At 43.8% G+C, this 25,853-nt stretch overlaps 1 protein-coding gene across 2 annotated transcripts in view; it reads right to left on the bottom strand.

Moving 5' to 3' along the window:
- The window catches only part of adap1 (ArfGAP with dual PH domains 1), a 121,406-nt gene that overhangs the window by 40,657 nt on the left and 54,896 nt on the right, over nucleotides 1-25,853 (bottom strand). For both annotated transcript variants that reach the window (XM_033040531.1, XM_033040532.1), the window contains exons 2-4: nucleotides 21,008-21,138; nucleotides 19,569-19,660; nucleotides 16,936-17,018 (exon numbers count right to left, since the gene is read on the bottom strand). In XM_033040531.1, the coding sequence (XP_032896422.1) occupies nucleotides 16,936-17,018; nucleotides 19,569-19,660; nucleotides 21,008-21,138 (306 nt within the window). The remainder of the gene's footprint in view (nucleotides 1-16,935; nucleotides 17,019-19,568; nucleotides 19,661-21,007; nucleotides 21,139-25,853) is intronic.

The raw sequence follows: 25,853 nt of genomic DNA, 5'->3' as shown, positions 1-25,853 counted from the left end.
AAATGACATCAGCTGTTCAATAAAAGTAATTTGGTTTGTAATTGCAATCGTCTGTATCAGGCTAAATGGAAGATCTCTTTCTGCGGAATTAGCATGTTACTACAAAGGCCAGCATTTATTGCCCCGACCTAATTGCCCTTGATAAAGTGGTGGTGAGCTGCCACTATAACTCGTTGCTGTACTTCTGATGAAGATGCTACCAGAGACATTGCAGAGCCAGTTCATAGAATCATAGAAGCACACAATGTGGAAACAGGCCCTTTGGCCCAACTCGTCCAGACCGACCAACATGGTCCATCTACATTAGTCCCATCTGCCGATATTTGTTTGGCCCATATCCCTCTAAACCTATCCATGTATCTGTCTAAATGTTTCTTAAACATTGTGATGGTGCCTGCCTCAACTATATTCTCCGGCAGCTTGTTCCATATGCCCACTACCCTTTGTGTAAAAAGTTGCCCCTCAGGTTCCAATTAAATCATTCCCCCCTCACCTTATACTTATGTCTTCTGGTTCTCGATTCCCCTACCTTGCGTTAAAAAAAAGTGTATTGACCCTATCTATTCCCCTCATGATCTTATACACCTCTATAAAATTACTCTTCATCCTCCTGCACAACCTCTCCCTATAGCTCAGGCCCTCGAGTTATGAGACCACAACACGTAGGAGCAGAATTATGCCATTCAGCCCATCGATCGTTACTGATCTTTTAGATTTTACCTGGAGGAAACCCGCACAGTCATTGAAACATAGAAAATAGGTGCAGGATGAGACCATTCGGCCCTTCGAGCCAGCACCGCCATTCATTGTTATTCTTGGCTGATCATCCACAATTAGTAACCCGTGCCTGCCTTCTGCCCATACCCCTTGATTCCGCTAACCTCAAGAGTTCTATCTAACTCTCTTTAATCCAGTGAATTGGCCTCCACTGCCTTCTGTGGCAGAGAATTCCACAAATTCACAAGTCTCTGGGTGAAAAAGTTTTTTCTCATCTCAGTTTATAAATGGCCTCCCCTTTATTCTTAGACTGTGGCCGCTTGTTCTGGACTCCCTCAACATTGGGAAAAATGTTCCTGCATCTAGCTTGTCCAGTCCTTTTATAATTGCATATGTTTCTATAAGATCCCCTCTTATCCTTCTAAATTCCAGTGAATACAAGCCCAGTCTTTCCAATTTTTCCTCATATGACCATCCTGCCATCCTGGGGATTAACTTCATGAACCTGCGCTGCACTCCCTCAATAGTAAGGAAGTCCTTCCTCAAATTAGGAGACTAAAACTGCACACAATACTCCAGGTCTCACTAGGGCACTATACAACTGCAGAAGGACCTCTTTACTCCTATACTTAAATCCTCTCGTTATGAAGGCCAACATGCCATTCGCTTTCTTCACTACCTGCTGTACCTGCATGTTTACTTTCAGTGACTGGTGTACAAGGACACCCAGGTCTTGTTGCACTTCCCTTTTTCCAAATCTGACACCATTGAGATAATAATCAGCCTCCTTGTTCTTGCCACCAAAGTGGATAACCTCACATTTCTCTACATTATACTGCATCTGCCATGCATCTGCCCACTCACTCAACCTGTCTCAAGTTGCCCTGCAACCTTCTAGCATCCTATTTGCAGTTCACACTGTCACCTGGCTTTGTGTCATCTGCAAATTTGCTAGTTACTTTTAATTCCATCATCTAAATCATTAATATATATTGTAAATAGTTGCAGACCCAGCACCGAGCCTTGCGGCACTCCACTCGCCACTGCCTGCCATTCTGACAGGGACCTGTTTATTCCTACTCTTTGTTTCCTATCTGCCAACCAATTATCTATCCATGTCAATACCCTACCCCCAATACCATGTGCACTAATTTTGCCCACTAATCTTTTGTGGGATCTTATCAAAGGCTTTCTGAAAGTCCAGATACACTACATCCACTGGCTCTCCTTCATCCATTTTACTTGTCACATCCTCAATAAATTCCAGAAGATTAGTCAAGCAGGATTTCCCCTTCATAAATCCATGCTGACTTGGACCAATCATTTTTACTGCTATCCAAATGCACCGTTATTACTTCTTTAAGTCACAGGGAGAACGTTCAAACTCCGCGCAGACGACACCCAAGGTCAGAATCAAACCCAGGTCTCTGACGCTGTGCAGCTCATAGTCCGAGAGCGGTATTGACCTTCCATTAACCAAGACTACACTATCCGACTGGAATGATGGTCTTCCCATTATGTTAAAGTCACATTACATTTGTATGTAAAAATAAAATCTGACAGTTTCAATTTCACAGGAAAATGGTGTAAATCCGAAACCCCAGAGTACACATACAGACCAGCTAACTGTTCAATCTTTGGTTGAAATTAATTTAATTTCCCCAAGGCAATTGGCTAAATTAATGCTCTATCAGCATAACTGAACACATATTAGTTTGTGTTATAATTTCCCCTATCTCACTTTCATTCCGTCACTATCTACATTAAAATTCACTCCATAACTTACAGTAAACTCCAGATTACATCATTCATCTTTTCAATTTCAACCGAGACAATTAATTTGCTGACAGTCCCATCAGCAAACTTGACAGGGTCCAGAATGGTTCCACCTTTATTGTTGAAATAATTAATTTTACAATATGATTTGCATTTATACAAGGCCTTGAAGTAGCGAAACATCCTCCAGGCATATAAAACGAGTGTTAGAAGATGAAAATTTGATACCATTTGATGCATGGCCAGAGATTAGAAATATAATCGAGGAGATGGAGGGACTAAGGGAGGGAAGTACAGGGCTCAGGGCTCTATTCTCCAAAGGCACAAACACACACCAATGGAGTGCTTAAAACTGGAGGATGAGCAAGAACTGAAGGAGTGCAGATCGCTGAGGTGAGATCCAGGGTTGGGGGAAGAATCATGGGGTCATACAGTGTAGAAACAGGCCCTTCGGCCCAGCATACACACACTGACCAACAGGTCTCATCTACACTAGTCCCACCTGCCTGCGTTTGGCCCATATCCCTCTAAACCTATCCTATCCATGTACCTGTCCAAATGTTTCTTAAATGTTGTGATAGCACTTGCCTCAACTACCTCCTTCGGAAGCTCATTTCATACACCCACCACACTTTGTGTAAAAAAGTTACCCCTCAGAATCCTATTAAATCTTTCTCCCTTCACCTTAGACTTATGTCCTCTGATGTTCACGATTCCCCAACTGTTGGCAAGAGACTCTGTATGTTTACCCGATCTATTCCTCTCATGATTTTGTACACCTCGATAAAATCACCCCTCTTCTTCCTGCGCTCCAAATAATAGCGTTCTAGCCTGCTCAACCTCTCCCTATAGCTCAGGCCCTCGAGTCCTGGCAACATCCTCGTAAATCTTCTCTCCACCCTTTCCAGCTTGACAACATTTTTCCTATAACATGTTGCCCAAAACAGAACACAATACTCTAAATGTGGCCTCACCAATGTCTAATATAACTGCAACATGACCTCCCGACTTCTATACGAAGAATGTGGAGATCAGGAGAGACAGGGATTAGAGGCTGGAGATGGATTAACATTGGCTCCGGCAGTTAGATTAAAGAAAATACTCCAAACATCATGTTATAAACGTGATCATCAAATGAATTAATTTTATGCTGGCAAAGCTGATGTCTCACAGCGCCAGAGATCTAGGTTCGATCCTGAACGGGTACTGTTTTTGTGAGTTTATATGTTCTCCCTGTAATTGCGTGGGTTTCCTCCCACATCCCAAAGGCATGCAGGTTTATAGGTTAATTGGCCTCTGTAAATTATGGAGTGGATGGGAATAACGTAGAACTGGTGTGAATGGGTAATCGACGGTCAGTGTGGACTCGATGGGCCTAAGGGCCTGCTGTATCTCTAAACTAAATTAAACTACGAAGTCTCAGGTACAACACAAAGTGCTAGAGGAACTCAGCAGGTCAGGCAGCATCTGTGGAGGGAATCGACTGACAATGTTTCTGGTCGGGACCTTTCTCCAGAGTTAGGTAGCCCAACCTGAAACATAGCCTGTCGATTCCCTCCACAGATTGCAATTGCACCTCTCTCTACCACCTCCTCCAACAATTCGATCCATATACTCACCACTCTCTATGTGGGACAAATGCAGATGGAACTTCTTGATTGGCATGGGCAAGTTGGGCCAAAGGGCTTGTTTCCCTGCCGTATGACTCTATGACTTTGAAGGAATTAGAGTAGATAGGCATTTGGTCGAATTGGGCTGAAGGGTCCATTTCCTTGCTATATGACTATGAATCATAAATGAGAACAAATTGGGCCTCAATACTGGGGATGCTGGTCCAGAAGAGGACACTGATTTTGGTTCACTTATCGTTCTGGAAGATTATCTTAGAAATAACTCAAATTCTGTCAATTGCGATCCCTCCAGTTGAAGTCTCTTGGGATCAAATATAGCTTTTTTTTCTGCCAGTTGGCCTGAAAGGTTTGTAAATAAACTAAGTTTGGTTCACATCCAAAATAAGTCCAAGTGGCTCGTAGAGCTGCAGGACAACTCTGTTCCCACTCTTGCCATAATTGGCACATTTGAGTATAGAACAGAGGAATACATAGCCACAAGCACATTTCAAACATCACTCAAAGCTTATGTGGCCAGTGTGAAGAGTTGTAGACTTCTGCAGTTGTACAGAGCCCTAGTGAGACCACACCTGGAGTATTGTGTGCAGTTTTGGTCCCCTAATTTGAGGAAGGACATTCTTGCTATTGAGGGGGTGCAGCGTAGGTTTGCAAGGTTAATTCCCGGGATGGCGGGACTGTCATATGCTGAGAGAATGGAGCGGCTGGGCTTGTACACTCTGGAGTTTAGAAGGATGAGAGAGGATCTTATTGAAACATATAAGATTGTTAAGGGCTTGGACAAGCTAGAGGCAGGAAACATGTTCCCAATGTTGGGGGAGTCCAGAACCAGGGGCCACAGTTTAAGAATAAGGGGTAAGCCATCTAGAACAGAGACGAGGAAACACTTTTTCTCACAGAGAGTTGTGAGTCTGTGGAATTCTCTGCCTAAGAGGGTGGTGGAGGCCGGTTCTCTGGATGCTTTCAAGAGAGAGCTGGATAGGGCTCTTAAAGATAGCGGAGTCAGGGGATATGGGGAGAAGGCAGGAACGGAGTACTGATTGGGGATGATCAGCCATGATCACATTGAATAGCGGTGCTGTCTCGAAGGGCCGAATGGCCTACTCCTGCACCTATTGTCTATAATTCTCTTGCGAATAACTTCCAATAAAAAAAAACATAAATGAATTCATCTTAGAGGTAATTGATCTCATTGTGGGTTATAGTGGCTCTTAAGGTGCCGCGATCAATAAAATGGCATGTTAAATGAAGCTTGCAATTTCTGACGCAGCGAGTCCACGCCGACCATCGATCACCCATTCACTTTAGTCCAATATTACCCCTCTTTTCACTAGGCATCAATTTACAGAGCCAATTAATCTACAAACTCACGTCTTTGGGATGTGCATGGAAACTGGAAGAAATTCACAAAGTCACAGGGAGAATGTGCAAACTCCATGCACACAGCACTCCAAGTCAGGATTGAACCTGGGTCACTGGCGCTGAGAAGCAGCAGCTCGATAAGCTGCGATGCTGTGGTACCTGGGTCTGTGATCATTTCTTTAACCCTGGGGCGAATTCCCCTCAGGATTGACAGATATCCTCCCACCTTCCCCTCTTAATAGCAAAAGGATTTGAGTATAAGAGCAGGGAGGTTCTACTGCAGTTGTACAGGGTCTTGGTGAGACAACACCTGGAGTATTGCGTACAGTTTTGGTCTCCTAATCTGAGGAAAGACATTCTTGCCATAGAGGGAGTACAGAGAAGGTTCACCAGACTGATTCCTGGGATGGCAGGACTTTCATATGAAGAAAGACTGGATACACTAGGCTTGTACACGCTAGAATTTAGAAGATTGAGGGGGGATCTTATAGAAACTTACGAAATTCTTAAGGGATTGGACAGGCTAGATGCAGGAAGATTATTCCCGATGTTGGGGAGGTCCAGAACTAGGGGTCACAGTTTAAGGATAAGAGGGAAGGCTTTTAGGATCGAGATGAGAAAATCATTTTTTACACAGAGAGTGGTGAATCTGTGGAATTCTCTGCCACAGAAGGTAGTTGAGGCAAGTTCATTGGCTATATTTAAGAGGGAGTTAGATGTGGCCCTTGTGGCTAAAGGGATCAGGGGGTATGTAGAGATGGCAGGGATGGGATACTGAGTTGGATGATCAGCCATGATCATATTGAATGGTGGTGCAGGCTCGAAGGGCCGAATGGCCTACTCCTGCACCTATTTTCTATGTTTCTATGTTTCTATGTTAATCTAATTACCAATCTTTAACTTATTTACATAAAATTATGAGAGGCATAGATTGGATAGCTAGTGCAAATCTTTTTCCCAGGATGGAAATACTAAAGGGCATAGGCTTAACGTGAGGGGGGCTAAGTATAAAGGACAAGCTTTGTTTTTACACAGGGGTCATGAGCGCCTGGAACATGCTGCTGTTGATAGTGGTTGAGGCAGATATGTTAGTGGCATTTAAGAGACTTTTACACAGGAATATGTATGTGCAGGGAATGGAGGGATAGGATTATGCGCAGGCAGATGAGAGTTGGTCTTGGCATTATGTTTGGCAAACACATTGTGGGCCAAAATATCTGTTCTTGTGCTGTACTGTTCCATGTTCTAGGTCAGATTTCCAGCATTTGGAGTGCCATAAAACCCCACCTATCTTTCTTGACTTATCTGGTCCTGGTGTTCAAGAAAAAATGACTCGTTGGCTAATATCAACCTTGGTAGTTGGCATCTCTTGTCATCCTCCTTGCAGCAATTTCATAGTCGTGGAGTAATACGGCATAGAAGCAGGCTTTCAGCCCAACTTGCCAGCACCGATAACATGCCCCGTCTATACTATTTCCCCCTGCCTGTGTTTGGGCCATATCCCTCTAAACCTATCCAATCCATGCACCTGTTTAAATGTTTCTTAAACATTGTGATAGTAACTGCCTCAACTACTTCCTCCGGCACCTCGTTCCATACACCCACCACCCTTTGAGTAAAAAAGTTGCTTCTCAAGTTCCTATTAAATCTTTCCCCCTCACCTTAAACCTTCTGTATGTCCTCTGCTTCTTGATTCCCCTACTCTGGGTTACAGACTCTGTGCGTTTACCTGATCTATTCCTCCCATGATCTTGTACATTCTAAAATTGGAAGACCAGAGAGAAGCTAATGAGATCATATCTGAGGGGTAATGTAGGCAGTAAATGGAAGCTTAATGAGGGAGGATTTAGGAAGAGGTGTTCCTGTAATTACACTGCATGAGTGCTGGGCAAACTAATTATCGCACAGTGAGCAGGATATATTTTGGTACTGCCAGTTTCCTAGGAGTTGGGATGGACGGGGCCAATTAAAGAAACTATCTGGACCAAGAATAATTAGTTCCTGTGATCTACCTTTCAGTGACCTGTCGGGGCTACCGAATGCCACAAAGTAAACAGATATCTCAGTTATATAGCACAAACACAGGCCCTTCAGCCCAACAGCTCCATGCTGACCAGTTAGTCCCATTTGTCTGCATTTATCTATAAGGAGAGGTTGTGCAGGCGCGGACTCTATTCCTTGAAGCGTAGGACAATGAGAGTGATCTTACAGAGGTGCACAAAATCATGGGAGCAAGAGATTGGGTAAACACACAGAGTCTCTTGCCCAGAGTAGGGTAATCGAGAACCAGAGAACAACATTTTAAGGTGAGGGGGGAAAGATTTAATAGGAACCCGAGGGGTAACATTTTTTTTACACAAAAGTTGGTGGGAGTATGGAACGAGCTGCCAGTGGAGGCAGTTGAGGCAGGAACTATCACAGTGTTTAAGAAACATTCAGACAGGTACATGGATCGGATAGGTTTAGAGGTATATGGGACAAACACAGGCAGTTAGAAACATAGAAACATAGAAAATAGGTGCTAGAGGAGGCCATTCGGCCCTTGGTTGAGACTAGTGTGAATGGAACACATCGGTTGGTGCGGGCAAAATGGGCCGAAGGGCTTGTTTCCATGCTGCATGACTCTATGACTAGTTTAGTTTAGTTAATTGTTATGTGTACCGAGGTGAAAAGCTTTTGTTGCGTGCTATTCAGCCAGCGGAAAGACAACACATGATTACAATTGAGCCATTTAAAGTGCAGAGATAAATGATAAGGAAACAACATTTAGTGCAAGGTAAAGCCAGCAAAGTCCGATCAAGGATAGTCTGAGGGTCGTCAATGAGGTAGATAGTAGCTCAGGATGGTGGTTGTGGTAGGATGATTATCTCATGGTAGGACTATCTCATATCTATCCTATCCATGTACCAGTCCAAATGTATTTTGAACACTGTAATTGTACCCAGCTCCAGTGCATCCTTTGGCAGCTTATTCCACGTGCCTACCACTGACCGTGCAGAGGTATTTTGCAGAATGCAATGTGCATTTTCAATAACTGGGACTATTTATTTTGGCTCAACTCTTCCCCAATCTGCCTTACCCACACACAGTCTACTGATTCGGATCAAGATCCGAGAGTTCATTCTTAAAGCGACTGAGTACCGGGTGAATTGCATATCCACTCTCACTGGAACGTAATCCTGCAGCGATGTGGGGCATTGTAATAAATATGTGGGGCTACCAATCTTTACACTTTTGGACTTTCGAGATACAGCGGGGAAACAGGCCCTTCAGTCCACCGAGTCTGCGCCGACCTGAAATCATCCCGTACTCTAACTTGCACGCACCGGGGGCAATTTACAGAAGCCAATTAACCTACAAAACCTGCAGATCTTTGGGGTGTGGGAGGAAACCAGAGCACCCAGAGAAAATCCACGTGGTCACGGGGGGAACGCACAAACCCGTAGTCTGGATTGAACCCAAGTCTCTGGCGCTGTAAGGCAGCATCTCTACCGTTCTTGCACTGTGCCGCCCCGTTCTATAAACTCGCGCCAATGTGGAGTCACAAGTTCAAAATACCAGCATAGCAGCTGGGAAATTTGGATTCAGCTGATTAAATATCTGGAATAGTACCATTATTAGTAATTGTCAATTACGGAGTTGAATTAGAGTTTAGTCTAGTCTATTGTCACATGTATCGAGGTACAGCAAAAAGCTTTTGTTACGTGCTAACCAGCCAGCTGAAAGAATCGACCCACCCACAGTGTACACATACACGATAAAGGGAATAACGTTTAATACAAGGTAAGGCCCAGTAAAGTCTGATTAAAGCTACCCCGAGGGTCTCCAGTGAGATAGGTAGCAGCCTGACTGCTCTCCAGTTGATGAGAGGATGGTTCAGTTGCCTGATAACAGCTGGGAAGAAACTGTCCCTGAATCTGGAGGTGTGCGTTTTCACCCTGATGCGAGGAGGGGAGAAGTGGGAGTGACCAGTCTAGTGGGAGTGAAAGGTCATCAACCTGAAACGTTAACACTATTTCCCTCACCACAGATGCTGCCTGACATGATGAGTATTCCTGGCATTTTATGCTTTATTTTAGCATTTAGGCATCTGTAGTGCAATCGGGCACACTGATATCCCTTCGGGAAGGAATCATCTACGATATCTTATCTAAGATCCAGACTACAAAAGTGTGGGATTAATCGCCTCTGAAATGGTCTAAAAACATAATTCAATTCAAGATAATAAATGTGACAGCATGTGTCCATATACCATGAATAATTTAAAAAATCTCCCTCACTTGATGAAGTCATTTCCTGGCTGCCTGTGAATGACTACACTACAATTTCCTGGATTACCATCGCTGCAAATGCAATGATCACAGTAAAGTCTCTGGAATCGTTTTTGAAACGGAATCTGTGGACTGCTTAAGACAAGATGTAACACCTGCCACGGAACTCGCCACTTAGATTACACATATAAAAATTTGATGTAATTAGAAATTTAAACAATGCCCCCTCAGGGACTTTTTTTGACATTAGCAATCCTCCCCCCCCCCCCCCCCCCAAAAAAGCTCAGGAAGGGAAAAAAATATTCAACATTCCACCTGAAACAGGCAGATGGGTACACATCTGTTAAGTGCATTGTTTTTATTCACGAGAAAGATGGGGAACACATTTCGACATGGGGCAGTACTGGGATCTGGCGTAATTGGATTGAAAGGAAAACAAGATAACAGGGTTGAGCTGATACACACTGAAGGGTTCCAACTAGTTACGTCACCTATTCCTTTTCTCCAGAGATGCTGCCCGACTCGCTGAGTTATTCCAGTAATTTGTATCTTTCTTGGATATAAACCAGCATCTGCAGTTCCTTCCTGCACACAGAGATTAGCTGATATAGTTAGATAGGACAGCATGATTGCACAGCTGGTACAGCTGATGGTTCACAGTCCCAGTAACCCAAGAAGTCTCCCAACCCGAAACATCGCCCTATCCATGTCCTCCAGAGATGAGGCCTGACTCGCTGAGTTCCTCCAGCATTTTGGGTTGCAAACCAACATCTGCAGTTCTTTCCATCTCCGAGTTCAATCCTGACCTCCGCTGCTGTCTATGCTTTGCACCTTCACCTTTGCACCTTCACCCTACTGGGCTTTCTCCGTGCTCCACTCAGTCCCATTAATCTTTCTAAAGACGTGGGTCACTGTAAATTGCTCCTGGTGTGTAAACGAATGATAAGAGCTGAACAGAAGGTGATGGTAATGTGGGAAGAATTTAAAAACAAAATGCAATTGTGGAATTAGTGTAATTGGATATGCTGGATAGTTGGCACAGACTTGATGGCTTGAATCCAAGTCCAAGATGGAAGGAGGCACATGTGATGGATAAATAACAGTAATGATCTGCTGGGAGGAATGGCCTGTTTCTGTGCTGCAAAGCTTTAGGCAGCGCAGTGGCACAGCTGTTAGAGCTGCTGCCTCACAACGCTGAAGACCAGAGTTTGATCCTGACCTCAGGTGCTGGAGTTTACACGTCCTTCCTTTACATGTCCTCCCAGTGGGCCTCCACCTGGGTCTCTGGTTTCCTCTCATATCCCAAAGACGTGCGGGTTTGTAGGTTAATTGGCCTGTGTAAATTGCACCTAGTGTAGGGAGTGGATAAGAAAATGGAACTAGTGCAAACGGGTGATCGATGGTCGGTGTCGACTAGATGGGCCAAAGGGCCTGTTTCCATATTGTATCGTTAGTCTTTAGACTTTAGAGATACAGTGCAGAAACAGGCCCTTTGCCCCACCGAGTCCGCATCAACTAACAATCACCCCTATATTAGCACTATCCTACTACACACAATAGGGACAATTTCCAATTTTTACCAAAGCCAATGAATCTACAAACCTGTATGTCCTTGGTATGTGGGAGAAAATCGGGAGCACCCGGAGACAACCCATGCCATGACAGGGAAAATGTACAAACACCGTACAGAGAGCACCCCCTAGCCAGGATCAAAGCTGATTCTCTGGAGCTGTAAAGCAGCAACTCTACCTCTGTGCCACTGACTCTAAACCGTGACTAAAGTCTATATGCATTTGATACGCACCTTTGGTATTGTAATCCTGCAAGTATGAAGTCATTGTGATGTAGCCGACTGGGATGATACATTTTGGTGACACAAAATAAACTGCAGTCACTGGAACGTTGAAGCAAACACAAAGTGCTGGAGTAACTCAGCGGATCAGGCAGCATCTCTGGAGGACATGGATAGACAGGATCCCAACCCGAAATGTTGCCTACCTATGCTGCCTATCCATGTCCTCCAGAGATGTAGCCCTGACCCACTGAGTTCCTCCTTCCAGGAACGGTTCTCGTGAATCTTTTCAGAACCCTCTCTATCCCTTCCCACGTTTCCTGTAATTATAGCTGCCAGAATTGAACACAATTCTCCAGTTGAGGCCAGGCCACATTTCATAAAGGATCTCCCTGGTTTTATATTCTGTGTCACGGACTGTCACAAGAACAGGCCCTTCAGCCCACAATTTCTGTGCCGAACACGATGCCAGGATAAACTAATCTTATCGGCCTGCACATGAACCATATCCCTCCATTCCTTGCAAATCCATGTGCCTTTCTAAAAGCCCCTTAAAATGCCATGATTGCATCTGCTTCCACCACCCTCTTGTAAAACAAAACATGCCGTACACACCTCCTTTAAACATTATCCCTTTCAGCTTTAAAGCTGCCCTTTAATCTTTGACATTTCCACCCTGCAAAAAAGGTGTTTGACTTATTTGCCATTTTCTCCACCTTCCCTGCCCCTGCCGATGGTTTGTGCACCCACAACGCCAGGCCTTTCTGCTCCAAAACCCCTTTTAGAACAGTAATTATTCTTCTATTTTGCCTTTCCTCATTCTTTCCAGTAAAATACATAATCTCACATTTTCTCTGTATTAAATTTCTCCGGCCATGCATCTGCCAATTCCGCCAGTCCATTCATATCCTGCTGCAATATATTATTCTCCTCCTCAGAGTTCATGTTTTGCCATCTGCAAACTTAGATGTTATGGCTTGCATCCAAATCTAGTTCATCAACATAGAAATAAATCAAAACAATCATTCTAAAACTGATCTCTGTGGAACGTCAGTTTGTTTTACTGGATCAAGATGGAATAATTATTCTTCCGATGAATGAATGTATAATCTTTCATCATTCGTCTTCTGTTATCTGCTACTAAGTCAACATCGTTTAGCTTATTATTGTCATGTGTATCGAGGTGCAGTGAAAAGCTTTTGTTTGCGTGATATCCAGAAAAGACTATGCATGATTACATTCAAGACATCCACAATGCATTGATAAAGGATAAAGGATACAACATTTAGTGCAAGTTAAAGTCCGATTAAAGATAATTCAAAGGTCTCAAATGAGGTTGATTAGATGTCAGGACGGCATTCTAGCTGATGAGAGGACCTGATATAAGCTGGGAAGAAACTGTTCCTGAATCTGGAGGTATGCGTTTTCAACCTACTGTACCGCTTTGCTGTTGGGAGAGGGGAAAAGAGAGAGTGTCCGGGATGAGACGGGTCCTTCATAATGCTGGTGGCCTTGCCGAGGCAGCATAAAGTGTAGATGGAGTCAATGGACGGGAGGTTGGTTTGTGTGATGGTCTGGGCTGTGTCCACAACTCCCTCCAATTTCATGCAGTTTTGGATGGAGCCGCTCCCAAACCAAGCTTTGAATCCAACTACACATGTCCTTTTTAAGTATTATGCTTCTACTTTGCTGCTAAACCTGTTATGTGGGGTCTGATCCATAGCATTCCAGAAGACTATGCAGACAGGAAGTATGTGGGTTATGGAAGGGTTCCTTTCCTAGAACCATCCAAAAAACAATTCAAGGTTGACTGAGTAATATAATTGAACTGTGAAGAGGAGAGCGAAGGGTTTCGTTTATGAGAACCGTCCATGAACCAATTTCTCTATGTCATAAATGTCGTATTGGTCTACATTCTGTTCGGCACAGACATTGTGGGCCGAAGGGCCCCATTCATGTGCGGTACTATTCTATGTTCTATTTCATTATTATTACAATCTTGAAAAATTATTGAAAAATGTATGGGCGAATTTATGCAGAGTCAGATTTCTGTATGTTAGGTTTCTCGTAACCTGGGGAGCCTGTGTATATCTTCAACAACTCAATCAATTCCCCCTCACAAAACAATGTTTTAGCATATGTTAAGCATATATCTGAGTCTGTTGCTCCAAAAAGCCCCTGTAGCTTTAGTAGGAGGGAAAACTGGTTTTCACATCAATATTTTCAGGCAATATTTAGGTTGACCAGCAGAAATTATAGGTTTCACATTGCCACCTTGTTTGCAATCAGATAACGTGTAGGAATTGCTGTTGTGAGATTCAGATATATAGGTTTAGGTTTATTATTGTTATGTGTACTAAGGTACAGTGAAAAGTTTTGTTTTGCACATTCTTCAATCAAATCAGATAATCCTATACATAAATACAATCAAGCCAAATTAATCTACAATCTACAAATGGGAGATACAGAGTGCAAAATATAGTGCTCAGCATTGTAAGCGCATCAGTTCCAGAGACAAAGTCCAATGGGGTCTGTAAGGGGGTAGAGGAAAACTGGGCTGTAATCTAGCTGTTATGGAAGGCATAGAGCATATCTCAGGAGGTCTATTCAGCTCTTATGACGTGGCACTTGTTATAATGATCAGCATGTAATGTGATCTCTTTTGTAAACACTCTTTGATGTCGCTTGTATTCAACATGGATCAGCTTTCGCTTCTCTATAAATAAAAAATGCACACAACTCACTGAGAGAGGGTTTGTGAGGTATGACCCGCACGCTATGGAGACAGAAATTCATTCTCAGTCACTTGAGCTGCATGAACACTAACTTAATATCTGCTCATTGTGTTCCAGTTCTGAAACTCAGAACGGACCATAGCACATGTGTATGAAGGAACGGCAGATGCTGGTTTATACCGAAGACAGACTCAAAATACTGGTGCAATGCAGCAGGTCAGGCAGAAAACCAATAGGCGACATTTCGAGTCTGAAGGATTCCGACCCAAAATGTCACCTATTCTTTTTCTCCAGAGATGCTGCCTGACCCGCTGAGTTACTCCAGCATTTTGTGCCTGTCTTCAGACTATAAATACATTGCGGACATTGGACTTTGTCAATGGAACTGGTACCTACAATGCCGAGAACTATATTCTGGACTCTGTATCTTCTCCTTCGTTCCATAGAAACATAGCAACATAGAAAATAGGTGCAGGAGTAGGCCATTCAGCCCTTCGAGCCTGCACCACCATTCAATATGATCATGGCTGATCATCCAACTCAGTATAGTTCCACCTATTGTACTTGAGTTTGACTTGATTGTATTGATGATGGTATATCTGATCTGTTTGGATGTTATGCAAAACCAAACTGTTAACTTTCCCAAAGCACACTTGACAATGATAAACTTAACCAGGTCCTGTCCAGGTTAAGAACATCTGATTTATGGACTGCACATAACTACCATTGAGTGATTGAGTGATCTGTGGATGGTTTTTGCTGACTGTTGTGGGAATGCACATTTTGTTTTGCCAGGTGGGATCTTAGATTGTGGCAATAAAAATCCCAGCAAATCCAGCCTCTCCTTATAACTCAAGCCCTTAAGTCCCAGTAGCATTCGGGTGAAGGCAAAATGTGTGGGAAGGTACTGCAGATACTAGTTTATAACGAAGGTAGACACAAGATGCTGGAGTAATTTAGCTGGTCAGGCTGCATCTCTGGAGAAAAGGAATAAGTGACATTTCGTTTCGGAACCCTTTTCAGACCCATCTCTGGTGATGCTGCATGACCCGTTGAGTTACTCCAACATTTAGTGTTCAACATTCTGGTGAACCTTATCTGCATCCTTTCCAGCTTAATGACATCTTTTTACACATTTCTGCAGATCAATATTTCAATGCTTCTTGTAGCTATCATAAGATTAGCAAAGAAATGTTCAAGACCCTCTGTGGAAATCCTCTGACGTAAGTTACAGCTAGCTATACAGCTGCTTTTGAAGAAATCTTGCCAATTACGTTAATCTCAAAAGACTAGGTTCAGCCACATGTCTTATCGAAATTTTAAAGGATGCCATTGGCAATACCACAAGATTTAGCAGGTAACACAACAGCTGTGACCCATATATTGGACATGATCTCAGAGTAATTAACTTATTAGATTAGTAAAACCAGACACCAGAACGACTTGATCCAAAGACGGCAGCACAAATTCCACTTTAACAGCTGGGTTTTATTAATTCAGCCACATAAATAAATGTAGCAATAATAGCAACTATAAGATCATAAAAACATATCTGGTTCTCAAATATCCTTCACTCCTCTAATATACAAAAAACAAATTCCCCATCTTCTGATCTATCGCATTGCAGTCCTTGTTTTAGTTTTAGTGTTATTGTCACGTGTACTGAGGTACAGTGAAAAGGTTTTTGTTTTGTCCTAACTAGTCAGCGGAAAGGCTATACGTGATTAGTCATCCACAGTTTACAGATACATGATAAAGGGAAACATGTTTAGTGCAAGATAAAGTCCAGTAAAATCCAATTAAAGATAGTCCAAGGGTCTTCAATGAGGTAGATGGTAGCTCAGGACCGCTCTCTAGTTGTTGGTAGGATGGTTCAGTTGCCTAATAACAACTGGGAAGAAACAGCCCCCGAATCTGGAGGCATGTGTTTTCACACTTCTGTACCTCTTGCCTAATGGGAGAGGGGAGAAGAGGGAGTGTTTTAGAGATACAACATGGGAACAATCTCTACGGCCCATCGAGTCCACGCCAACCATTGATCACACTACCAATTGATCTACAAATCCACTCATTTCTGGGATGTGGGAGGAAACCTGACCACCCGGAGGGAGGAAGCCCACGTGGTCACAGGGAGAACGTGCAAACTCCACACAGACAGTACCCAAGGTCGGGATTGAAACTGTGTCTCTGGCGCTATGAGGCTCTACCAGCCGCTACACAGTGCCATCCTTAATTTATCTGCACTTTCTCTGTAACATTATATTCAACACTCTGTTTATTTTCTCTTCGGCACTATCTGATGTACTCACGTATAGTATGATTTGCCCAGATAGCATGCAAAAAACGTTTTTCTACGGTATCTCAATTCGTGACAATAATAAACCAATACCAAGCTGGAGTACAGAGTCTCACACCCACAATAGTGAGATTGTACTCTGAAATGCCGCATTTGTTACTCAGTTCGAAGGATCTACATTAAACACTGGCCCCAACCACATTCTGCGATTGAGCAATAATACATCATCATTCCTCTACAATCCAGCTAGAGCAAGCCATAGGGAGAGAGAACAAATATATAGTGGTGGATGGAGTGGCAATGAAGTAGTTTTTTGGTGCAACCAGTTTCTCTGAGAAGTATACGGAACCCTTCCTACCTGCTGAGTAAGGCTCTTGTTTCTCAACGCACATGAATTCCTCTCTCTCATATTTGCTGCGGATCCACTGTTCCCGAAGCACTCTAAGAAGAAAGCAGAGAGTAAACTTTAGAAAACTTCACCAGGAGCGCAATTGTTTAGCACAATAAGGTAACGGCACGGAGGGGCAGCAGTAGAGTTGCTGCCTTACAGCGCCAGAGACCTAGGTTCAGTCCTGACTATGGGTGCTATCTGTACGGAGTTTGTAAGTTCAGAAACCAGAGCACCCGGTGGAAGCCTATGTGGTCACAGATATGATGCACAAACTCCACACACACCTGATGATAGATCATCTATCACTTGTTGTCTCTCTACTGACAGACCTGCTGTGCACATTTTAGGATTTACGGTTTCTATTTCTAATTTCTTCACGTAATGTTTTTGCAGGTGACAGAGTGGAAAGTTGGAGGCATTGGGGTGCAGGAGGGGGTTAATCTAAATGCTTTTAACACTTTACCGAATAGTGTATTTTTAATGGTATCATGACAAAAGGAACTGAAGACGCTGGTTTACAAATAAAAAAATATTTTTAACTGGGTAGGAAAATAACAGACTTGATTCCCAGACCATTGGTTGTTAGTTGCTCAGAGCTGAACTAGATTACTCCAATTTTTTTAAAAAGGACATAAAGCGCTGGAGTAACTCAGCACTTCAGGCAGCATCTCTGGAGAACATGAATAGGTGAAGTTTTGGGTCTTCTTCAGACGTGGTAGGGGGTTGGGGGGGGGGGGGGGAAGTGGGTAGAAAGCTGGAAGAGAAGAGGAGCAGGACAAAGCCTGGTGAGTGATAGGTAGATACATGGAATTTATATACAGGTAGATTATGGAAATAGTTATCAAGAAATAAAATCTATTATCCGAAGATAAAAAGCAGTATGCTGTATAGTTCCTTACCACCAAATTGTATTTCTATAGTTTAGTTTATAGATACAGCACGGAAACAGATCCTTCGGCCCACAGAGTCCGTGCCAACCAGCGATCCCTGCACACTAACACTATCCTACACACACTAGGGACAATTTACAATTTTTACCAAGCCAATTAGCCTACAAACCTGTATGTCTTTGGAGTGTGGGAGGAAACCTGAGTTCACAGAGAAAACTCACGCAGGTTATAAAACTTCGTACAGCATTTACAAACTTAGCACTCCTAGTCAGGATCAAACCCGGGTCTCTGGTGCTGTAAGGTAGCAACTTTACTGCTGAGCCACCGTGCCACCTCAGAACACATTTCAGAGTTAAATTTGTAAGTGGTCGAATCTGGCAAGGCACAGTCTGGTGAGCGTGTCCCACACAATGTGTTGAGTCACTCTTGTTCCAAAACATCAGCTCGGCATTAATAAGTTGAAATCAAGACTGTTCCCTCCAACAGCACAGTGGACAATACACAATTCTACATCACTTCCTCTTTCAACACTGCTGTCACATAAGCCTCTCACTGTCTCACTGCAGTTATTGCATGCTGCATAAATCCAAGCCCCACTAATCAGGCACAGATGGTGTGTCATACAGTACCCGTGTTAGGCCCCATTCAATTTATCAGCCATCTCCATACAATTTCTGGCAGGAAATGCTTTAATACAGGATAAAGCATTGTATATGGATGACTACATGTTCCATATAATTAAATAAACATGCTACGATTGAAATTAATCTCAGCCTTCACCAACAAGCCGTTCACACGGTTAGCAAACTGATTTTAGCTGTGTGTTGTGGTTTCCTCTGCCTATGCCTGAAGAAGAATTTGCACCTGAACCGTAAGATTTTGCACCATAAGACTTTGCTCGTTAAGATCTCAGGACATTCTATGACCTATGCAGGTCATTGGGCACTTTTCCAAATGTAGTCATCGTTGTTTAAAGTAATGGGAACAACTAAATCGTACAAACCAACATCGAAAAAGCCCCCTCCGGGGAATGACTAGACAACCCTATAATTTGTTTTTAGACATTCAGCGTGCAAACTTGCCCTTCGGTCCACCGAGCCCGTGCTGACCATCGATCACCCATATATTAGTTCTATGTTATCCCATACACCAAGGACAATTTATTGAAGCCAATTAACCCAAAAAACGTACACATCTTTGGAATGTGGGAGGAACCGGAGCACCCGGAGAAAACCCACATTTTACAACAAACTCTGCACAGTCAGCACCCGTAGTCAGGATCGAACCTGGGTCTCTGGTGCTGAATCAGCAGCAAAGTAAATGGTCAGATTATCTACTTGAGTGTAGGAAGGAACTGCAGATGCTGGTTTAAGCTGATGGACACAAAATGCTGGCGTAACTCAGCGGGACAGGCAGCACCTGTGGAGAGAAGGAATGGGTGATATTTCGGGTCGAGACCCTTCTTCAGACCTATTCCTTCTCTCCAGAGATGCTGCTTATCTACTTGAGTGATGTAGATTAAGTAATAAGTGTAGGTCAAAGCCCCAGTATAACTCCTCTTCTTTGCTTCAATACATTGGCAACAGGATCCTTTACATTCATTTGACAAGCCCTATTTATACAAAATACAGACAAAAAATATGGTGATTAATGTCTGAAGACATGCTCCATGTAATCAATACAATAAAAAATGACAGCTTGCTTACTTACTGGCAATCTGTAAATGTCGGTCCGTAGTAAAATGGTGGCCAATTTGATTCATATTTTGCTTTAACTATGCTGTTCCCATTGGAGGTCATGATCTTCGAGAGAAAAAAAGCACAGATATAAATCAGAGTCATACGGCGTGGAAACAGGCCCCTCGCCCCAACTTGCCCACAACGACCAACATTTCCCATCTACACTAGTCCCACGCCTGCATATGGCCCATATCCCTCTAAACCTGTCCTAATTGCTTCTTAAACGTTGCGATAGTCCGACTCAGGGAATTTCAACTGAGCTTTCGTAATTTTGTCTGAATTATAGGGGTGGGTGGACTATCAGTTGCCGGAAAATCAGTGTTCAACCTGTATTGAATTACTGTTAAGTTAATGGAAAGATACAGCACGGAAACAAGCTCTTCGGCTCACCGAGTCCACGCCGACCATCGATCACCCATTCACACCAGTTTATGTTATCCCACTTTCTCATGCACTCCCTACACACCGGGGGCAATTTTACATAAGCCAGTTATCTTACAGAGAGCAATTAACTGCAGAGAGGTGTGGACGTAGCTCAGAACATCACGCAAGCCAGCCCCCCTTCCATTGAATCCATCTACACTTCACGCTGCCTTTATTCAATGGTCCAAAGGGCCCGTTTCCATGCTGTATGTCTAAATCAAGCAAAACTGTAGCCACAATGGACTGGCAGTGGAGGGCATGGAGGTATAGTGTGGTCTCATTTATTTTATTTCAAGTGGTAAAAATAAACTACATTGGGAAAACAATAGAGGAAAGAAGGGTTTGAATTTCAGAGTTCCCAGCCACACTAATCCATCCATCAGAAGACCAAATGGAGCAGGTGCAATGTATTATATGTCGCCTGATTTTATATTCCAACAAATTCAATGGGAAACAATACTGGCTGGTTACACCCAATTGAGAGATTCCCAACCAATCCTGGTTAGATCTGAATGACCATTCCAGACCAGGAATCTAATGTTCCACTGTTCCCAACCTGTGAGTGAGACAGACAGGGGGAGTGGGCAGGGGGTCAGGCAGAGAGAGAGAGAGGGGGAGAGAGGGGAAGAGAGGTGGGGGAAAGAGAGGGGGGGGGAGGGAGAGGGGGGAGAGAGGAGGGTAGAGAAGAGCGGGGGAGAGAGGGGGGAGAGAGGGGGAGAGGGAGAGAGGGGGGGAGAGAGGGGGTGTAGAGAGGGGGGAGAGAGGGGAGGGGGGGGGAGAGGGGGGAGGAGAGAGGGGGGAGAGGGGGGAGGGAGAGTGGGGGAGAGGGGGGAGGGAGAGTGAGGAGAGAGGGAGCGGAGAGAGAGAGAGAGCGGAGAGAGAGAGAGAGAGAGCGGAGAGAGAGAGCGAGACAGGTAGCGACGTGTTGCAGTGAGAGCACTGCAGAGAGGAACAAATAAACACTATATGTTATCTGATATGACCTACCTGAACTTCATCGTCCTCCCAGGCATCTAACCGAACGGATTTCACTTTGCTAACTTGAGGAATATTTCGATGAATTCCCGAACAATTTAAACAAATAAAAATTCCAAGAGTATAGGACGCCCAGTCATTATCTGAAAAAAAAGATCAGGGCTTTTATTATGAGACCCTCAATTTTTCCCCAACGGGAACCATTATTAAATTATACATCATCAAAACACACAAGCAGGTCAGGTAACATCTATGGAGGGAATGGACAGGCGAAGAAGGGTCCCCACCCGAAATGTTGCCTGTCCTTCCTCCCTCTGATGCTGCCTGAACAGCTGAGTTACGACAGCACTTTGTGTTTTGTTCAAGATAAGAGCATCTGCAGTTTCTTGCATCTCCATTAAATCATACATTCTTTTCAGTAAAAATTCTTTGTTTTCCAAAAGTCACTAAATCCTTGAGCAGTGGCTTAGGGGTCAACATCATGAGATGTTGACCCCTGACAGTACATCAAGCCTCAATGATTTCAACAGTCCATTGAATCTTCAGTGTATACACCTGGATTACATACCTATAGCCTCTCTGTACTACAAAGAGCAATCGTCGTGCTGAAGAGCTTGCTTCAGCTAACAGTTAATAGTTTCTGAGACTTACCACATCTGAGCTATTACTTCAGTGTCTGTATCACAGCCCTGCTTCTTAAATATTGATCAGCTGCCTCGTGAATAATTTTCATCAAAGTCCCTAGATATTTCTCCCAGTTTAATTTACCCTGTCAACATGCTGTTATACATCACAAGTAATTGAGTTTGTTTGTAATGGACTTCCACTAGCCTGAGTCGACATATTTTGCGCAGTAAACTCTGAGCTCGTTTAATAATCTGTACTGCAATAGACATGATGGCTTGATTAATAAATTGTACAATACAGACAGATTTGCATTTCCATAGTGTCTGGCAAACCAACTCCTCCTAAATAACCAATGAGGCACTTTCAAAATCACTGCTGTAATGTAGAAAGTGAGGCAGCCAATAGCTAGGTACTAAATTTTTAATGAAGGATAAATATTGTCCAGGATGTTGAAATAATTTCTTTGCCTGCTTGGTGAAACACTGGTGATTTTCTCGTTATATTGGCTCCTGGACCCTATCTCATGCCATGGGTAGAAGCCACATAATTTTGTCGCTTATCAAGTCAGTTTGCAGCCTTTTGTCCTGGATTACAATTAGAAAGTTTTCAGACAACACAAAAATTGAAATCGTCGATAGAGAAGAAGGTTATTTAAAGATAGTCTGAAGAAGGGTCTCAGCCCGAAACGTCACCCATTCCTTCTTTCCAGAGATGCTGCCTGGCCCGCTGAGTTATTCCACCTTTTTGTGTCTATCTTTGGTTTAAACCAACATCTGCAGTTCCTTCCTGCACAGGTTGTTTAAAGATACAGGGAGATAATAGTCAGCTAGAAGGCAGGGCAGAACAGTGGCAGATGGAAATTAATCAAGCCAAGTGCAAGGTAATGCATTGTGGCAGATCAAATTCTGGGAGGCCATATAGGCAGGGACCTTCGGAGCATTGATATACAGAGAGACCTTTGGATTCCAATCCATAGCTCCTGAAAGTGACAACACAGGGGGAGGGCAAAGTAGTGCAGAGGACACTTTGTATGCTTGTCTTTATAGTCTGAGGCAATCAGTAAAATAATTGGGAAGCCATGTTGCAGTTGTCCAAAACATTGCTTAGGCTGCACGTGCAGTATGGTGTAACAGTTCTGATTGCCGCACTACAAGAGGGATGTGGCTGTAATAGAGGGAGTAAAAAAGAGACTCATTAGGACGCATTTGAAATGTAGATCTATCGTTATATGGCGAGACTGGATAGGCTGTGTTTATTCCCAATGGAACATAGGAAGCTGAAGGGCAACCGTCTAGGTTGTGTAAAATTATGAGATCGTAGTGGGAGAGATAATCAGGATTTTTTATTCCCCAGGGGAAAGGAGTCTAGAACAAGAGGACACTGATTTAGTTTAGTTTAGTTTAGTTTAGATATACAGCACGGAAACAGGCTTCGGCTCACCGAGTCCGCGTCAACCAGCGATCCCCCCACACTAACACAATCCTACACACCAGGGAAAATTTACAATCTTTCCCAAAGCCAAATCCTACAAACCTTTACGTCTTTGGAGTGTGGGAGGAAACTGGAGAACCCGGGAAAAACCCACGCAGGTCACGGGGAGAATGTGCAAACTCCATACAGGCAGCACCTGTAGTCAGGATCGAACCCGAGTTTCTGGTGCTGTAAGGCAGCAACTACACTGCTGCGCCACCATACCGGTTAGAGTTAGGGTGAAAGGGGGAGAAATTTAAAGGAGATTTGTGGGGTAAATTTTTTCACAAGAGACTGGTGAAGAGCTGGAACAAGCTGCCACACTTGGCAGGGCAGACAGATACAAAGACACAGTTTAAGAGGCATCTGGACCTGTACTTGTGTAGGAAATGAATGGGAGATACAGCCCTTAAACAGGCAAATGAAATTAGCAGAGCAAGCAACATGTGTGGCATAGACAAGCTGGGTCATAAAGGGCTGATTCAGTGTTGAACATTTTTATGATTCTATATAGGGAAGCTTCATGGTTCAGCGATAGAGCTACTGCCTTACAGCGCCAGAGGCCCAGCTTCGATCCTGATCTCGGGTGCTATCGGGAGTTAGAACCTCCTCCCTATGACTGCATTTATTTCCTCTGGTATCCTCCCATATTCCAAAGACGTGCAGATGTATAGATTAATTGGCATCTGTAAAATTGCCCCTAATCTGCAGGGAGTAGGATTACATAGAATTTATGTGAACGGTTGATTGATGATCAGCATGGACTTGGTGGGCCGAATGGCCCGTTTTCATGCTGTGTCCCAAAACTAAAACTAAAAACCCTCTGTCTATCCAGGTTTTCATCATGAATATGGGTGTTGGATAAAAGCACCCCCTCTTCATTTTCTGAAAAAATCTGGCCAGTTAAAATTAAATCAACTGACATCGCTGAGCAGAGAAGATAGCGGCGAGAAATTCCGTGCAAGTGTTATTTGTAGACTGGTGTTGCACAGCTCATTGCCAAAGCCCGTGGAGATGATTACCAGCAAGCACATGGTTAAACATAGTTGTGCAATGCTGTTCCACCATTCAAAGGTTCAAAGGTTCTTTATTAGTCACATACACCAATTGGTGTAGTGAAATAAGTATTGCCATTGCAGCACATAAAAAGAAAACATAACAATAATAAAGAAATTTTACATAAAAAACAAACCCCCCACAATGGTTCCCATTATGAGAGAAGGCACAAAGTCCAGTCCCCATCCCCATGTCCACCCATAGTCGGGCCTATTGAGGCCTCCGCAGTCGCCTTTACGGAGGCCCGATGTTCCAGAGCGTTCTCGCCGGATGAAGGTGCTCCAGCGTCGAGAGAATCTTCTCAGCGGCATGGGAAGCCTGGAACGGCCGCTTCCTTACCGGAGACCACGGCTTCCGAAGCCAACAGGCCGCGCTGGATGGAGATCCACCACTGGCGATCTCGGCAAGAGATCCCAGGCTCCCGATGTAAAGTTCTGCACTGCCGCCTGTGGCTGGCCGCTCCACAGACCCGCAGCTACGCGATGTTTCATCGGCGGTCTTCAGCTCACCGGAGTTCCAGCGCGGCGACCCGGGCAAGGCATCGCCCGCGATAGCGCCCCAGCGCTGCACCGCCGCCGAAGTCGAGATTCTGGGCAGTCCCCTCAGGAAACGCCGCTCCAGACCCGCTGGTAGGCCGCGAGGACGGGTCGAAGGTGCAGCCCGGAGAAAAGCCGCCTCTCTGACCAGGTAGGGACCCTAGAAAGCAGTTTCCCCCTCCCCCCCCACATAAAAAAGACTAGAACTCTGATAAACAAAAACTCAACTAACTAAAAATAAAAAAAGAGATGAAAAAACGGACAGCTGCAGGCTGGGCAGCCATACCCATACAGGACGACGCCTAGTCCACGGCGCCCCCTAGTCCGTAGTACCAAACTACTATTTAATTTGCCTTCAACTCATCAGATGGCAATGCAGAGCCCATTGTTAATAAAAATCCATCAATGTCTTTTTAGATTGTTTGTGGCATCATTCAACTGATTAAAACACCTCCAATTTCAGTGCATCTCTCAACTGATAATACTGCGGGCTTGGCAGAGAGATGCATTGATATCATTTACTTTAATTAGAGCATTACAAATTGCCAAGATGAACTGAATAGCTCAACCACGTTTAACTCCATTAATACTACACAAAACATTGGCATGTGTTAAATTGGGATATAGTGGAGGGAATCGTGGAGTGATCCCACAGTCTGCTACTGCCACAGATGAAACGTCATGTCAGCTATTCAGTATTCTTGGTTGCAATTCCCTAGAAACAATTCCATAATCTACTACAAAGTTTTAGTACGGTGCCCATGGATGGATACTGATGAAATTTCTATTCTGTTCTGCCCAGAGAACATGAAGTACAGCACAAGAACAGGCCCTTAAGACCACAATATGATGCTGAACATGATGTCAATATAAACTAATCTCATCTGCCTACACACGATCCATATCCCTCCACATCCATCTGCCTATCTAAAAGCCACTTAAATGCCACCATCGTGTCTGCCCCCACCACTATCCCGGCACTGCATTCCAAGCATCCACCACTCCCGTGTAAAAAAAAAACCCTGCACACCTCCTTTCAACTTTGCTCCTCTCATTTTAAAGCCATGCCCTCTAGTCTTTGATATTTCTACCATGGGAATAAAGTTTTGACTGTCTACCATATATATGCCTCCCATAATGTCATATACTTCTATTGGTTCTCCACTCAA

This window comes from Amblyraja radiata, chromosome 22 (genome assembly GCF_010909765.2).
Source record: "Amblyraja radiata isolate CabotCenter1 chromosome 22, sAmbRad1.1.pri, whole genome shotgun sequence".
Lineage (NCBI taxonomy): Eukaryota > Metazoa > Chordata > Chondrichthyes > Rajiformes > Rajidae > Amblyraja > Amblyraja radiata.
The sequence above is the reverse complement of the archived record's forward strand: the minus strand, read 5'-3'. Positions and strand labels throughout refer to the sequence as shown.